We start from the raw sequence: 16,513 nt of genomic DNA, 5'->3' as shown, positions 1-16,513 counted from the left end.
TACGGTGATCACAAACCGACCAACTCATGGCCCGTGATCCTTACGACGATCACAACCCGACCAACTCATGGCCCGTGATCCTTACGGCGATCACAACCCGACCAACTCATGGCCCGTGGTCCTTACGGCGATCACAACCCGACCAACTCATGGCCCTTTGGTCCTTACGGCGATCACAACCCGACCAACTCATGGCCAACTCAACATGATGGCCTCACTGCCATCCTTAGTGCAATTTTAGTGTGCATATTTATTAAGTGTTGACCCATGGTGTACCCTACTTTCAAGCGTGTCCGTAACCGTGGACTCAGTTATCGATAGATTAAAATCACTCTGCAGAGGTTAGTACACTGTACCCACACTACAGAACCCATGGCCTCGCACTCCCATTCGGGTGGACCAACAGCGTTCCGACGAAACCATTTCATTGTCATGACACTCTCCCGGCCCTTCCAACTTAGACCCCACCGGGCTAGTTCTGGGTGGCCCCGTGTCTACCTCCAGACACCTTGACCACCGTCGTGGCCACGATCCACTCTGGGACCCGGTACCAAAATTAACTTAACAATGGGCTCACAAGGTTATGCCTGCCTACCGGGCCAGGGTACAGCACGCCCATAACCTTCCCTAAATGGAGGCACCGACCAGAGGCACGACAATGAAACGCATTAAGGCCGTCCCATACCGGCAAATGTGGTTACACTTGGAAAGACTCGTTTCAGCGGCACCATGACCCGGTCAACAACATGTTCAAGTTGAATTATTAATCAGGTTCAACTTAATGTGAAAAAAATAACCGGTGTCATACTGCCATACTATGAATCACTTAACATATGCATCACATAACTGTGCAAATACTGCACCAACCATGCTCCTACGGAGCCATCAACTCATGCTACTATTCTGGTTAAAATCTCACTTTACTTATACCAGAACCATTTCTAGCATTATCATCATTATTCATTATGAAAAGTAATATTTAAACTTCTCATCAAACTCTATGACCATATTATTTATTTATCACTTGCAACTAAGTTCTCCTTATCTTGCCAACAATATTTACTTCAAACTTTCTGAAGTTCCAGTATTTTAACATAACAAGCATATATCAGAATATATATTTATTATATAACTAATTTAAATGCATCAATATTCATAAATTCAAGTATGAAAATCATAAATATTGAAGTGGCACCATGAAAATGTCACTGTGGCTTGCCTTAGTGCTGATGAGGTTCACAAAGGTCCTGGTGATCCTCAAGACAAGCTAGCTCTTCTGAAAATATTGAAAACCACAAAAAGAAAATATCAAGAAACCTCCTGAAAATTGCTAGAAAATCTAAATAGCAAGGAAAAATCCCATCTTTTGGGTGCTGTTAGATTTTTGGACACAGAACACGATGCAAAAAGAATCACTGCATTTGGACTTGTAGATAAAAAGTTATAGCCATTTGAAGTCTCCTAGAATTTAAATGAATTTGAAATAAAAACAGAGGGGGGTGACGTCGAAGGCGTAATCTCCCGGGGCACCACCACTCATATCGCTTCGTGCGCGTAATGAGTGGCTAACTAGCGGGCCCCGCTAGTCAGGCCGGAAGGAGGGGAGAGGGAAACAGAGGAGCGCGGCGCTTCGCTGGAGCTCACGCCGGTGATGAGACTTCTTGGAGCTAAACTAGAGGGAGGGATCGACGGAGAAGGCGATTGCGCACCTGCCTGTACCTGTAGCATAGCTAACGGTGGCCGGACGACGTCGGATTTGAACTCTCCAGCGGCGACAAAGGGCGGGGGTTGCCGGAGTTGAAGAAGATGGCGGCTTGGGGCGGCTCCAGGGGCTCTAGCTAGGTGTGTTGGCTTCACGGAGGAGAGGCGGAGGCCCTGGCGGGATCGCCTTGGCTTGGGAGAGGCCGGAGCTGTGGGAACGATCCAGAGGGGATCGCCGGCGAGCTCGGCTCCGGGACGGCAGCCCGTGGCCTGCCCGGCTGGGGTGCGGCTTCTAGTGGCTCTAGGAGGGAGTGGAAGTGGGTTGTGATGCTCCAGGAGGCTGCGGAGGGGGGCTTTTATAGGCGTGGCAGCGAGGAGGGTTCGGGCTCCGCCAGAAGACACCTGTCCCCGGCGCCCGGCGATGAACGGTGCCAGAGAGCGATGGAGAAGGTGATGGAGGTCACGCAGCCACTGTACGCGGGCGCGGACGAGCACAGGAACGAGGGGGAAAGAGACGAACACAGTGCGCGTGCACTATGCCGTTGGCCGGACCATGCCCGTGCTCGCTGCGGCGAGCTCCGGCGTCGGCGAGCGGCAGGGTGGAGTTATGGAGGTGGAGACGAGGATGGTGGTGAGGGGTGGCACGGTCTGGCCGCCCGAGCAGCGAGCACACGCTCAACAGAGGCGTTGGCGATGCGCAGAGCGCGCGTTTGGCATGCCAGCACGCTCGGACGAACGCGGTCATCGTGTGGACCGTGACATCATCCCACCTATGCACTAACAAGGATGTCTGGCGTGTAGTCCTTAGTAAACTGAGGTGTTACCATGGCTAGGTTTGGTTCCAGGTGCAGTAGAAGTAAAATGGTGATGAGGTTAAGTTACTGGACAGAAACTTTGGGGAGTTACTGTGGTCAAACCACAGGGATTCAAGGGCTGAGCTTTGGGGTTTTACTGTCTCTTACTCAGGTAAATAAGCTCAGGGAAAACTAGCTACATTGGAGCTAGTAAAAAGGTAGTTGCTGTAGAAACTACCATTTCATCCCAGAAGTGATTTTATTTTCTGTAGCCAAAATATTCCAAAGAGTGGTGAAATATTTTTGCTCAGAAATGTGCCCTAGGGTCCAAATAATAATTGGGATTTTTCTCAGGATTTTTGGGATAAGAGAAATTAGGGTTGCTTTGGAGCTCAAGGAGTTAGCTAGGGTTTTGGAGGCAAAAATGAATATTTTTCATTTTAAGAAAAATATTCCAAGCAATATAGTTGGGTTGGCCAGGGGTGAAATGATGGCTTAGAGGAGGAGAGGGAACACTTGGGTGAAAATCAAGGGATACCCAAGTGGTTAAGTCCAAATGAAATGATTGAAAACTCCAAATCCAAAATCAACTCATCTGAAAATCAAGCAAAGAGAAGAGGGCAAAAACCAGGCTGTCACAGTGGCTCCCAATTTTCCTCTCTTGAAGCCCCTTCATGTACTTAGACTTTTTTTGGCAGCTTCGGCCTTGCAAGCCTCCTTGAATATTTGAAACTGCTCTTCCATGATTGTCGGATCATCCTTTTCAATCTCGGAGTAGGGTTCCTTGTCGATGATCCTTGCTTTCACCCTTGTTTTCCAGGCGGCCAACGCATCGCTAAACTTGGTCATGGCGTGTTTGTTTATCTTCTTCATTGCTGGGTCCTTATCTGGATCTTCATAATCCTTTTCATTCCGGCCCGGGAACAAGAATATCTGGTGAAACTTCTTTAGGAGGGAGGGCCTCATATTATCTATCTTCTGTAGTTTCTCATCGTTGATGGTGGTGGTTATTCGAACGATGCAGCCAATTTGATTGCCATAGCACGAGCGCGCTTCCTCGGGCGCCTTTGGCTCAAAATTACCGTCGTCCACCTCCGTGACCACCAGTCTAGCAGTCCTGAGTTTGTTAGGAAGTCGTTGCCTCTTTGCTCTCGGCTCTACACCGGCTCCGCTCCCGAGGCAGCACCGGTCTCAGTCTCAGCGCCGGTCTCGATGCCGGTCTGAGTCTCAGCGCCGGTCTCAGTCTCAGCACCGGTCTGCGTGTCGGTCTCAGTCCCCAATGCCACTGGTGGGCCCAGCAACAACATCGGTTGATCGTCGGCAAGGCTCAAAAATTCATCTGCCTCCCGGTAGACGTCGTCTTAATCACCAGAACCCTGTCCTTCATCGTTGCTAGCCATGTTTCCTATGATTAAATCTAGTCAATTAATTCTAGACCTAATAAAATTAATAATGACATAAAAGGCCTATTGTTTTGCTAGTTTGTAGCACAAGTCCCGGGCACTCGATATGTCCTAGTTTGTAGCACAAGTCATGCCAAAATTCACGGAAAATTTCGGCATGACCTTTGTTAAAAAGTGGACAATTCGAGAACCTGAAATTTGCCGAAACGGAAATGAATCAACATTTCGACAAAACATAGGCCACTCAGCTTCATTCCCTGGAAACAGTGTTCAAATATCCCTCTTCGACACCGCAACACATGTCCAAATATACACGAGCAACCACATGTCCAAATTTCACAAGCTAATTCAAAAACAAAGTGTAGAAGAAAATTCATTTAACTACTAATAAAACAAAATTTAGTTAACTTTAGTGCTCTATAATGATGAAAGGAAAAAAAATCCAGTTAACTACTAATTTCATTCATTTAGGTTATTCATTTAACTACACCTAATTAACCTACTGTACCACTACTATTAGCAGCACTACTAACCTAAATTAACCTAGAAAAACTCTACTGCCCTAACTGAAAAACATCTAATTAACATGTACTAGTACCACTACTGCCCTAACCTAATTAACATCTACTAGTATCACTATATACTATACAAGCAGCATCTACCCTAAGTAAGCCCTACTGCCCTAACTAACTTTTGTTGTAAATCAAAATTTTTGCTCTAAACTAATTTTTGCTCTAACATCTACTATTTAACATCCTTTGCTCTAAACTAAATGTTTTGCTATAAACTAACTTTTGATCTACTAATTTTTGCTCTAAAATGCAGAGAGAGACGAGTGGGGGAGGGGTGGGCGACTTACAGAGAGGGGACAGACGCTGGCGGGGAGGTGCTCGGCGACGGAGGCAGGGGCGGAGAGGGCGGGCCAGGGCACGGGCAACGGCGGTCCTGGGCAGGCTTGGGCGGCGGTGAGGTGGAGGGCGGCGAAGGTGAGGTTGAGGGCGGCCTCGGGCGGCGGCGGTGAGGCTGAGGGCGGCCTCGGGCGGCGGCGGTGAGGATGACGGTGGCCTCGGGGGGAGACGGTGAGGTTGCGGGCGTCCACGCCGGCAGGAGACAGCGGCAAAGTGGGGCGACGGCGAATTGGGGAGACGGCGGCGAGGGCGAGGGATTTGGGGAAGAAGTGGTGGCCGGGGGAGAGGGAAAGCGTTGTTTAAGTGAAACGTAACGGTAGCGCGTTCCTAAAAATGCGCTATAGCTAAGTTAGCTACAGAGCGTTTCCTGAAACGCGCTACTGCTATTCCTTTCTCCTTTCTCCCTTTTTCATTTAATTTTCTTTACATTTTATTTTTTTCCTTTCTCCTTTTTCTATTTCTTTCATTTTCATTTACTTTTCTGCTTGTTTTTCATTTTATTTTATTTTCGTTAGCAGTAGCACCTTACACATAAACGCGCTGCTACAACAAAATTAGCTGCAGCGCTGTTTCTAAAAGAGCGCTACTACTATGTGTAGCCGATCGGCTTAGTTGTGGGAATTTTTGTAGTAGCACTTTTGCAGCGGGACGCGCTACTGCTATATATGTATCTACAGCATGTTTTTTTTGCGTGCTACTGTTGTCTAGTAGTAGTGCCCTTTTTTAACACGTGCTACTGCTAAAGTTATGTGTATAGGCTTTTCCCTAGTAATGCACTTAGATAACTTGAGGGATGTTAATTTAAGTGGGAGTTCATTAGTAATTTGATTAACTGAACTTAATTTATCATGAACTTAGTCTTGATAGTATTTTCATATCTATGTTGTAGATCAATGGCCTGTGTTACCGTTCCCTTGTATTTTTAATGCGTTCCTAGAGAAAACTAAGTTGAAAGATGATGATAGCAATAATGCGGACTGGGTCCGTGATCTAAGGACTATCCTTATTGCTGCACAGAAGAATTATGTCCTTGATGCACGGCTAGGTGACAGACCTGCTGCAGGAGCTGATACAGACATTATGAATGTTTGACAAGCTTGATCTGATGACTACTTGATAGTTTAGTGCGCCATGCTTTACGGCTTAGAACCGGGGCTCCAAAGACGTTTTGAACGCCATGAAACATATGATATGTTCCAAGAGATGAAATTGGTATTTCAGGCTCATGCCCGTGTTGAGAGGTATGAGACCTCTGACAAATACTTTGCCTACAAGATGAAGGAGAATAGCTCGGCCAGTGAGCATGTGCTCAGAATGTCTGGGTACTACAATCGCTTGAATCAAGTGGGAGTTAATCTTCCAGATAAGATAGTGATTGATAGAATTCTCCAGTCACTATCACCAAGCTACTAGAGCTTCGTGATGAACTACAATATGCAAGGAATGACTAAAACAATTTCCAAGCTCTTTGCAATGTTGAAATCGGTGGAGGTAGAAATCAAGAAAGAGCATCAAGAAAGAGCAACTCCCGGATACTGGAGGAATACCTTGTGTGTTATCAAACGTCACAACATAGCTGGGTGATCATAAAGATGCTCCAGAATGTTCCGGAAGTAGAGATTGATATATAGGACGATGATATTCGGTCAACGAAAAGGTTTTGGAAAGTACCGGGTATTTATCAGAGTGCCGGAAGGGGTTCCAGGAGGCTACCAGTATGTGGTGGGCCTTATGGGCCAAAGGGGGGGCACACCAGCCCACAAGGGGGTTGGTGCAGCCCTCCACCTTGCCCATGCACCAAGGAAGGGAGGGAAGGAAGGGGGAGGCGCCCTAAGGCAACCGGCCCCCCTTTCCTCCCCCCATGCACAAATATGGAAGGGGCGCGGCTAGGGCATGCGCCCTAGGGCAGCCACCGGCCACTTGGGGGCGTGCCTAGGGCTTCCTCCCCTCCCCCTCCACCTATATATATGAGAGAAGGGAGAGGGGCAACACACACCACGATCCCCAAGCCGTGTGCGGCACCCCTCTCCCTCTAGTTCATCCTCAGTCATATTTTCATAGTGCTCGACGAAGCCCTGCGAAGATAGTTGCATCACCACCATCACCACGTTGTCGTGCTGCCGGAACTCATCTACTACTTCGCTTGTCTTGCTGGATCAAGAAGGCGAGGACATCATCGAGCTGAACGTGCACTGAACGCGGAGGTGTCGTACGTTCAGTACTTGATCGGGCGGATCGTGAAGGTGTACTACTACATCAACCGCGTCGATAAACGCTTCCGCTTAAAGGTCTACGAGGGTACGTAGACACACTCTCCTCTCTCATAGCTATGCATCTCCATGGATAGATCTTGCGTGTGCGTAGTGTTTTCCATGCAACGTTCCCCAACACAAGCACCACCTAATGCCTACACAGGCAAGTGACAGGGGAAGCCCAAACTTCAGCAGAGAAAAGGAATGGGGGCGCCCCGAAATGGATCCGAGCCGGACCCGGTCGGATCCGGCCGCACACGCACGGGCAACGACAGATCTGGGGCGAGGCCAGTGGAGCATCGCCGCCTGGGAACCACCTCCTGCACCACGCAAAGGCCCCCAATGCCAGACCATCCCGCAGCCGAGGATGGAGGACGGTCGCAACGCGCCATCGGTCGCATGAACCAGGGCACTGCCGGGAGCAGTCAGGGGCCGCCACACACACCACCACCACCGGAGCACCCAAAATGCTGCAGATCTCGCATGAGAGAGCCGACAACCGCGTGAGGAACGAGACCCCCCGTCGCCACCCCTTGTCGGGGCTTTGCCCAGCGACGTGTACCGACGGCGGCAAGAGAGAGAGGGGGTGGAGGGGGCGGCGGTGGGTGGCGGCTGGGGTTTCCACCCGAGCCGCTCCCATGGAGCAATGCGGGGGCGTGGGTTTCCAAGAGGTGGTATATTCTGATGGACCCGGTTTTTTATAGTTTAGGGTTGATTCTTAAACCAAGTGGCAAGTTCAGAGTTGTAATGTAGACTTCTCTCGATATAATATATGCAGATGTCATGTGCGGTTCTTGGGTCAGACATGTTCATCGCCCATCCAAATTAACCACAGATCAGTGAACTGTTTGTCTCGGTTGGTCAACCACCATCAAGTTTTTGAAACAAGCACAAAAGGAACAAGAGACATCAGGAGAGTAACAACCTAGTATGTGGGTGGACACCAATACAAATGCAAAGGTGTGACTAAATCATCCGAAGCACCAAGAATAGAAGGCAAGAACCATGTGTGCTGGAGAAATCTTAAAGTGGGAAGCACTAGGCATCAGACTACTGTTTTTTTGCTTCTTATCAGACCAGTCGTAGGCCGTTGGATGAAATCTTGAATGAATGGTGGATGTAGTAAGGCTGCATGTTTTCCATCTGTGTAGGACTTTCCAAACTACAAATCAATCAGCGTGCGTGGGCTTACCATGCATTTGGGTGCTAGGTTCCGGCAATCACTCTTCGGTGCTGATTTTATGGAAACAAATTATTGCATATTTGAAGGAAATTAATTAATTACTTGGGCGATTCTGATTCAATGAAAATTTGCTTCAGTTGTATAGAAATATGCTTTCAATAATCGCAAACTTCCTTTGATCACGCTGATGTATATTCAACCGAGGTCCATATATAATCACACATTCCTCCAATTTATACTTGTTTCCATGGTAATATAAACGTGCTTCTAATGTTACAAACCATGCATCATGATTCTCTGCTATGAAGAGCATGTTCTTGTATTGTGAAGCACAATTTATTAATGGTTGAAGCATGGCACTTATGATATTGATGCATTTTATGTTTTGGTGAGACATTGGAAACATTGTTTATAATTGTCGAAGCCGGACTAAAATAGTACCGAAGCATTGTCAATGCCATGGTTGTTTAAAAAGAAGGAAGCAATCCTTTAAATCTTCAAACCATATTATACACAAGTTGGAATCATGTCACGTATTGACATGCATACATAGGCACTAGGAATCCTAATACACATGCTGAAGCATTGCATCTGTGACAATGAGGCACCACATTCCCACTTCGGGTGTACATACGTCAAGAAACCGGTGGTGTAGATGGCAAGAAGCATAAGAGACTAGGCCAAATCAAACAAGGGCACCGTGTAGAGGGATGTCTCCATGTTGCCATGGAATAAAGGTGCCAATCTCGCCGTGGGCGGTGTTGCATGGATGGGAAGAGTGATAACAGTTAGGAGATCAGTATGCTGAGATAATTGGGATCACCAATTGTCGCGCTCATGATCGGCACGTGCTCTTCTGCCCCTCGTCGACCTCGGCGGATCACGACAACATCACTCATGGAGAATTTGTACCTGATCACGGCCAAGGCGTCGTGGAGAAGCAGCACCTCGTCGGATCATGTCTGTGACGTCCTCGTCGGAGTTCTTGCTAAGGATGTGCTCCTTGTTTCCGCTCCCCGTTGATCCTCGCCACCATAGCCGGCGGCAGCGATGACGTGCGAGGAGCTCTAGGATTGCCGGAGGCTGTGGTGGTTACCTATCTAGGTTATGGCCAGGATAACGTGGGGCTGCCTAGGATTATATAGAGAAGCTGCAAGGCGTTGGATCGTTTCACAAAATCCAATGGAAGGGATGTGGTCTGACACGAACGTGGGATCGGATGCCTGATGCAAAGCGTTTCTCAATCTTAAATTAAGATAGAAGCGGAAGGGCAAAGGGCAGACTGTTCCACCTTATATTGCTGCCGTGGCAAACACGTACCAGGGTGAATGAGGATGACTTTTTCTTCTTCTCCATATCGAGACATTTTTTTAAGGGGTCCCTATATCGAGACATGGAAGGGAGAAGTTTTTTTTTTTGAGGGGATGGAAGGGGGAAGTGCGAGCCGGGCCTAGGATGATGTAAGATACAAATTGGGCTGTTTCAGGGCCCAATTGACGCCAACACGCGGGAGCAGCAGCCCTTTCAAGTTGGGCATGTCGTGAAGGGTGAAAATAACGTAGGGACGCTTGTGGGACAATTGGAAGATCTAGAACGTCCAATTATGTGATCGGACGGCAAAACATATTGAATTGTTGTGGTGGCTCATAGCTAACTCTGTTTTTTCTGGTTTTTTTTAATTAGAGAAGATGGAAAAAAGCCTTTGAAAGTTCACGCTCCGTTCATGTTGTGTTAAATATAATGGCATTTTAATTGTGATTTCCTCTGTCCAGATACTTAATAAAGTATGTTGAGATGTATCATGACAAAGTCATACATAACTTTCCATAGACTGCAAATCAGTTATTTGCCTTCATGTTCTGGCATTCGGTTGAGCAATTGAGGGGCAAGTAAAAATTCAAACATTAAGTTACAAGAAGCATCACCAATCTTATGTACGTGCATCAACATCTATATGATGATTTGTTCGACCGGAACTTACCATTCCAGATGGATTATGCAACTGAAGAGTGCACCCAATAAAGGTGCACTTAGAAGTACATGACCAAATAATTTTGATCTATACAAAATCTACATGGTGAGATCACTTTTATCCCTTTTGAATCTGAAAAAATAGCACAAGACAAACAATCTTTATTGTTACATGGTGAGATGGTTTCATCAGGCCATCACTTCTTCAGCAAAGCTCGAGAGTAGATCCTCTTGCAGTATGGGCTGGTTCTGAGTAGTTCCACATGAGGCCGGATGGCGTTGGTCAGTGCTGAGTGGAGAGACCCCTGAAAAATTCGTCGCAGTCACATCAACAAAATGGCTCAGTAGAACGCAAGCATAGACATATTGTCAACACACTGCGGTCTCTGGTTGACTCTGTATTGGTTGAGATGTTATTTACCTTCGAATTCTGAAGTGCTGCGTAGACCACATAGTTTGCGTAAGGGTGCAGAAGCAACCGCTCGAACTGTGGCGCAGAAAGGAGCTCCAGGATGATGTTGGTTTTGTCGGCTTCCTTGAAAACTTTCAGGCATTTCTCGACAACGTTGCTACTGAACTTCTGCATGGAGAGGTGGATGTACTTGCCTTCAAACTGCTGTGCCAGACTTGCATTTGCAGTAGCGACCTTTAGCTCTATCACATACTGAACAACATAGTTTCTGCAACATTAGCAGATAAGCTCATGAGTTTACAAGTTAAAATACACCAACATAAACATATAGAAGAATAAATTATGAACATAAAGGGTAAAACTTGTTGAATGCATTCTTTTTCTTTAATGTGTATAAATGTTTAACTAGTTATGTTCAAAAAAAATGTTTAACTAGATATCATGGCACTAAAGATTTGTAGGAATGTCTACAGAAATACAGAGGTCTCTACAATCAATGGTCTCCACTTTACAAAGGCATGCTGCCGGCTGGCCTACTAATGATATGCTAGACAGAACAATAATTGATTAACCATGCTTGTTTTACCGGCCTCGTGGTTACATGAAAAATTACAGGTGGAGCACAAGGCAGGATTTTTACCCATAGGCATCTTGTGCAAGTTCGAACCCATTGCGAGCGATTGCGGCAACCAGCTTCTCCTTGTGCTCACCCGTGGAACGCGCAATACACCGCTGCAGGACGCAGCAGCCATGGCATTGCATCCCGATATCAAGGCAATAAACAGCAGCAGCATCGAAGATGGGCTGAAAGTTGTAGATTGTGAGTTAATTATGTCTGACCAGGAACATATCAGTTTAGTAAAATCAAAATTCAATTCACTAAATTTTTTGCCGAAAATTCAGGTCAATAATTGACAATTAACAGTACAAGCTGCAAAATTCAGACAAGTGGAAGTGGTCTACTACAAACTTTTCTGAAGCGATCAGAGTAACTAGATTGGAACAACTTCTCTGGACCCAAATAGACTAACTTACACCTAAATAAAAATACTAACTCATCTACAATATATTCAGAACTTGTTAAGATGCATGTACACACACACATGTATACCTTGTTATCATCAGCCCCGAACGATTGCAAGCACTTCTGCACGACATGATTACCATTAGGATCCTTTATGAGCTCCAGGAACCCGGGGCGCAGAGCTGCGACGACCAGCTGGATCTCCTCCCTTGCCCTCAAGCTTTCAATCAGTTTCTGTACTGCCCTTGTCCTGAAAACGAGAAACGACACAACATTTAGCAACAAAAAACATTTCATTCGAAAAGAGCAACAAAAAACAATTAGCAGGAACAAAGTTAAAAACATGGTGCTTACCCATGTACATTGAGAGAGATCCTGACGAGCACGAAGGGGTCCTTTGTGAGGGTGAGCACGATGCCCATCCTCTGCTCCTCGCTGCAGACGGCTAACAGCTTCTGCATGAGGTAGTTCCCGAACGGGTTCACCATGAGGTCGACGGCGTGACGGGCGACGCCGGTGAAGATGAAATCGACCTCGCGCTTGCCGTCGTCGAGCCGCTGCTGGAGAAACCGGCAGCCGTGCTGGTCCCTGGCCACGTGGTACATGTACCCGCGCAGCCCGACAAGGCTCTCGTACTTGGACGGCTTCGCCGCCGCGCACATCTTGGGGCTCGTCGCCTGGCAGCCATTGCTGCAGGTACCCTTCTTCGGCCTCGCCGTCTTGCACAGCCGGGACCTCGCCGGCGGACACAGGAGGTCCCAGTCGTCGCCCACGGCGGCGTCGAAGCAGGTGCTGGAGAAGGGGAACGGATCGAACAGAGCCCTCTCGCGGTCTTTGTCTATGGAGAAGGGACGCGACGCCACGAAATTCTCGGCGTCCATGAAATGGAGGTTGCTCGTCGGGGATGAGCTGGCCTTCCTGGGGTGAAGGAAACCGTTGTCGTCGTCATCGTCGTCGTCCTCGACGAACCCCATCTCGCCGAGTTCTTGGATGAGGTAAGAGAAGTCGACGGCGTCGGTGTCGGTCTCCGCGGCGGCTGGCTCGCCGCAGCCGATGACGTCGCCGTGGAGGAGGAGAGGGATCTCGTTGAGGAGCATCTCCATCTCCCTGTCAAGCTTCATCTCCAACTGCTCTGATCGAATCTCGATGAGAAAATCAGTGGGGGAATTGTGTTAGATTGGTTTGTGGAGAGGATTGGTTTGGGGTTGGATTGGGGTGAGGTGTTTTCTTGGAGATGGTTCGTTGAGGCATGCAGGAGTGGGAGGAGGAGAGAGAGCAGAGGGGGTGGTTTTATACAAGAAGGATAGCGCGAAAGTAGTGAGGACTGATGCCGGTGAGAGGAGTGCTTTTTTAAAATATATTTTTGAAAGGTTATTACCAAGTCTGATTTTCTTGTTTTGGGGTAAGCACTTTCCGATTTTCTACTTTGACATCAGAGGTCTTCATTTAGACCCTAAAAAACATTATGTTTTCCGACCATGCCACAAAGCTCTGTACCACTTAGTTTCTTTTTCCGCGAGAAAATTTTCAATCTATTCATTTTCAATCATGGCAGTACAACGAATACCAGAAATAATAAAAATTACATCCAGATCCGTAAACCATCTAACGACGACTACAAGCACTGAAGCAAGCTGAAGGCGCGCCACCGTCATCGCCCCTCCATCGCCGGAGTCGAGCACAACTTGTTGTAGTAGTCAGTCGGGAAGTCGTCGTGCTAAGGCCTGTAGGACCAGCGTACTGATGAGGACATCAATACAATTGTTACACCCACAGCCCCTGCTGCTATACATACTGGACCAATTACTAGAGCTCGTGCACGCCAACTAAATTACCAGGTACTTTCGTTTCTTGGTAATGATTCTAATGTTCATGAGAATATGATGCTGCCTAAATTGGATACATTTGTTTTGCTTACAAATGAAGGGCCTAGCTTGGAGAAGGATGAACATTGGAGCAAGAACAAGCATGGAGATGATGGCATGCGCAAGGGAAACAAGAACGGAGTTACAAGTGATGATTTCAGGACTTTGAAGCCACCATAATGGGTGCATGAAGCCTTGGACGAAATATACAAGATGCCACTTCATAAATTTCGTCCCGAGGCTATTTTAGGTGCTGCGACACCTTATTATTGGGCCAGGCCCATGTAATTTCGAAATACATAAGTATAGGCTATTTTTAGAGTCCGTATGTGTGGGGAAACAAGAGATAGGGTTGATTTCGGACCCCTCCACCAAGGGCCACGAAATTCCCCCCCTCTTCCTCCATATATACAGCCCTTAGGGCATCGTTTAGACTTCGGGTTTTGTTTAGATTAAAAGTTCGCCATAGCTGCAACTTCGCGCACTTCGTTTGTGTTCAACGACCAGATAAAGGCGTCACAGAACCCCACCTTGATCAATAAAGCTTTCATCTTATATTCGCAATATCCAGATTGCAATCTTAGTTTCTTGCTTGTTCTTCGTTTGCTCGCAGGAAACAGACCCTCGTGGTCAGGTTGATCGTGCTCCGGCGTGGTCAATAACCTCTCGGAGTTGGTTTAGCGATTGCTAAGGCGCGACGTCCTCGCACGTTCGTAGTCGGATCGTCAAAGTCGACTTCCACCAAAGCGAAATCCACCATCTCATCGAAAGACGGGACACCTTAGCCGCTATCAAGTGGTATCAGATTTCCAGGTTGCTCGGTGAGATTTTACAGTTTTTCGTAGTTTAGATCGAGTCTGTTCTTCATACCTACAGTCCACGAAAAAGCCACCAAAAAAAATTAGGGTTAGTTCATCATATCCGAACCAATCTGAGCCTTTGCATAATCTTTTTAGGGTTTTGCTTTGTTGAATTTGCGGTTGCATCGTCGTGTCTAGTTGCTGGTCTTAGAGTCTAGTCTTTTAGAGTTTCGAGTTCTGGTCATAAGTTGTCACGCCGCCGCCGCACCATCATCATCGCCCCTGCCATCTACCACCACCGCACCGAATCCGTATCCATATACCACCACCAATCCGTGTCCATATACCACCACCGATCCATATCCATATACTACCACTGCTACCACCACCGCTGCCATATACCACCACCATATATCCACCACCAATCCGAGTTCTTTGCTTATTAGGTTTGTTTTCGGGATCCATCTAGATTCCGATTCGTGTTTCCTTGCCGGAGTAGGTTTCGGAAAAAAAAAAAAGAGTCGGGTAGCCACGCTCCGTTTAGGCCCAAAATTTTTTGAAAACGCATTTTTCGAAAAAATTTCTGGCTATCCTATTTTTAGGTGTTTTTGAGTGTTTTGAGACAGGTGCCATTATAGGAAGTTTTTTTTGACCCGTTTCCAGTTTTTGGGTCCGGGCAGTCAAAAAAAAAATTGGTCGAAAAAAATTTCGTGCCCATCCTGTCAGTTTGAGCTAAGAAGAGTTTTGAGACACTCGCCATTATAGTGATTTTTCGCAAAAAAAAAAAGCAGCGCAAAAAAAAAAGAAGAGCGCAAAAAAAAAAGAGCGAAAAAAAAAATTCCAGAGTGTGCTTTTCCCTTGTTTACGTGCCGCGCCGTGATTTTGTTAGTGTTCTAGGCTCGCGTCTCTAGCACAGTCTAGCCTAGGACCAGCACAGTACCGTCGTTGAGCGTTTATTCAACTTTGCATCTCTGAATTGATTATTGCTGACCCTTTTTGCTACCATATTATAAGCCTTCCCAGCTCCACATACATCTACGTCGTGCGTTTGACTCTCCCTGGTAATTGCTCTATCCAAGCTTTGAGAGTTTTTGACTACAACGGTTGCCGATCACCGCCTGCTGCTGGGTAAGAACTGGTAAGAATTTGAGATTTGCTTGACGGATTTGTGACACCCACCACCACCACTTGTTCGTAGTCTGTAGGATCATATTCTTGTGTGTTTCTATTGCTGCTAACCATGCCAGGATCACAAGCCGACGAGATTGACTGGGAGAATTTATCGAACAAGGAGCTTCATGATAAGTTTCAGCAAATGATGACTGAACAGGTGCAAGATGTGCTGAACAATTTTGAAGAGGCCATGGAGAAGATCACTGGCTTTGAGAAGACGTTCGAAACAAAGCTCGATAACAGATTTAATGAACTGCTCGCGCGTCTTCCACCACCACCACCCGCTGCAGCTAACGCACCTCTCCAACAACAACAACAACAACGACTACCTCCACGTCGCGAAGCAGACCTCCGCCGAGCAAGCTGTGTTCCTCTTGCCTTTGGCCAAACTGTTGGTGCTGCTGTTGATACTTCTGTGGCTCCTGCTGCTGATGCGGAGGAGGATGATTATGTGGGAGACTATGAGGATGAGGTTGATCAAAATCAACACTACGTGCAGCCACCTGTACCACCACCAGCAGGTCGACCTCAGGTATATATTCGTAATGGTAGGCCTGCACCACCACCTCAGGTACGAGATGATGTCCATATTCCTAAACTGAAATTGAATATTCCACCATTTGAGGGTAGATATGTTCCTGATATATATCTTACTTGGGAGTTAGAAACTGAACAACGATTTACATGTTTACAATATCCTGAGGAGAGACGAGTTGCTGCTGCTGTTTGTGCTTTCACTAGTTTTGCATGTGTATGGTGGTCTGAACATTGTAGATTATATCCTATTCCAACTACTTGGGCTGCTTTGAAAACTGCTATGCGTACGCGTTGGGTTCCACCATATTATCAACGTGAATTGCTTCAAAAATTGCAGCGTTCAAGACAAGGGAAAAATTCTGTAGAAGAATATTATCAGGAATTACAAACTGGCATGATTAGATGTGGTATTGTTGAGGAGAATGAAGCTATGCTTGCACGTTTTCTGGGTGGATTAAATAGAGAGATTCAGACCATTCTAGACTATAAG

General features: G+C 46.8%; 1 protein-coding gene across 1 annotated transcript; it reads right to left on the bottom strand.

The window, feature by feature from the left end:
- Positions 1-10,131: 10,131 nt before the first annotated feature.
- LOC119308083 (putative pumilio homolog 7, chloroplastic) lies at positions 10,132-12,906 on the bottom strand. Its single transcript, XM_037584197.1, has 5 exons — positions 12,003-12,906; positions 11,736-11,898; positions 11,265-11,428; positions 10,634-10,892; positions 10,132-10,517 (listed from the first exon to the last, which is right to left on the bottom strand). Exons 1-5 carry the CDS (start codon positions 12,767-12,769, stop codon positions 10,410-10,412), a joined length of 1,461 nt encoding a protein of 486 aa, XP_037440094.1. The 5' UTR covers positions 12,770-12,906; the 3' UTR covers positions 10,132-10,409.
- Between the last annotated feature and the right edge of the window lie 3,607 nt (positions 12,907-16,513).

The sequence above is a fragment of the Triticum dicoccoides genome, chromosome 5B (assembly GCF_002162155.2).
Source record: "Triticum dicoccoides isolate Atlit2015 ecotype Zavitan chromosome 5B, WEW_v2.0, whole genome shotgun sequence".
Taxonomy (NCBI): domain Eukaryota; kingdom Viridiplantae; phylum Streptophyta; class Magnoliopsida; order Poales; family Poaceae; genus Triticum; species Triticum dicoccoides.
This window is presented reverse-complemented; position numbering and strand designations above follow the sequence as displayed.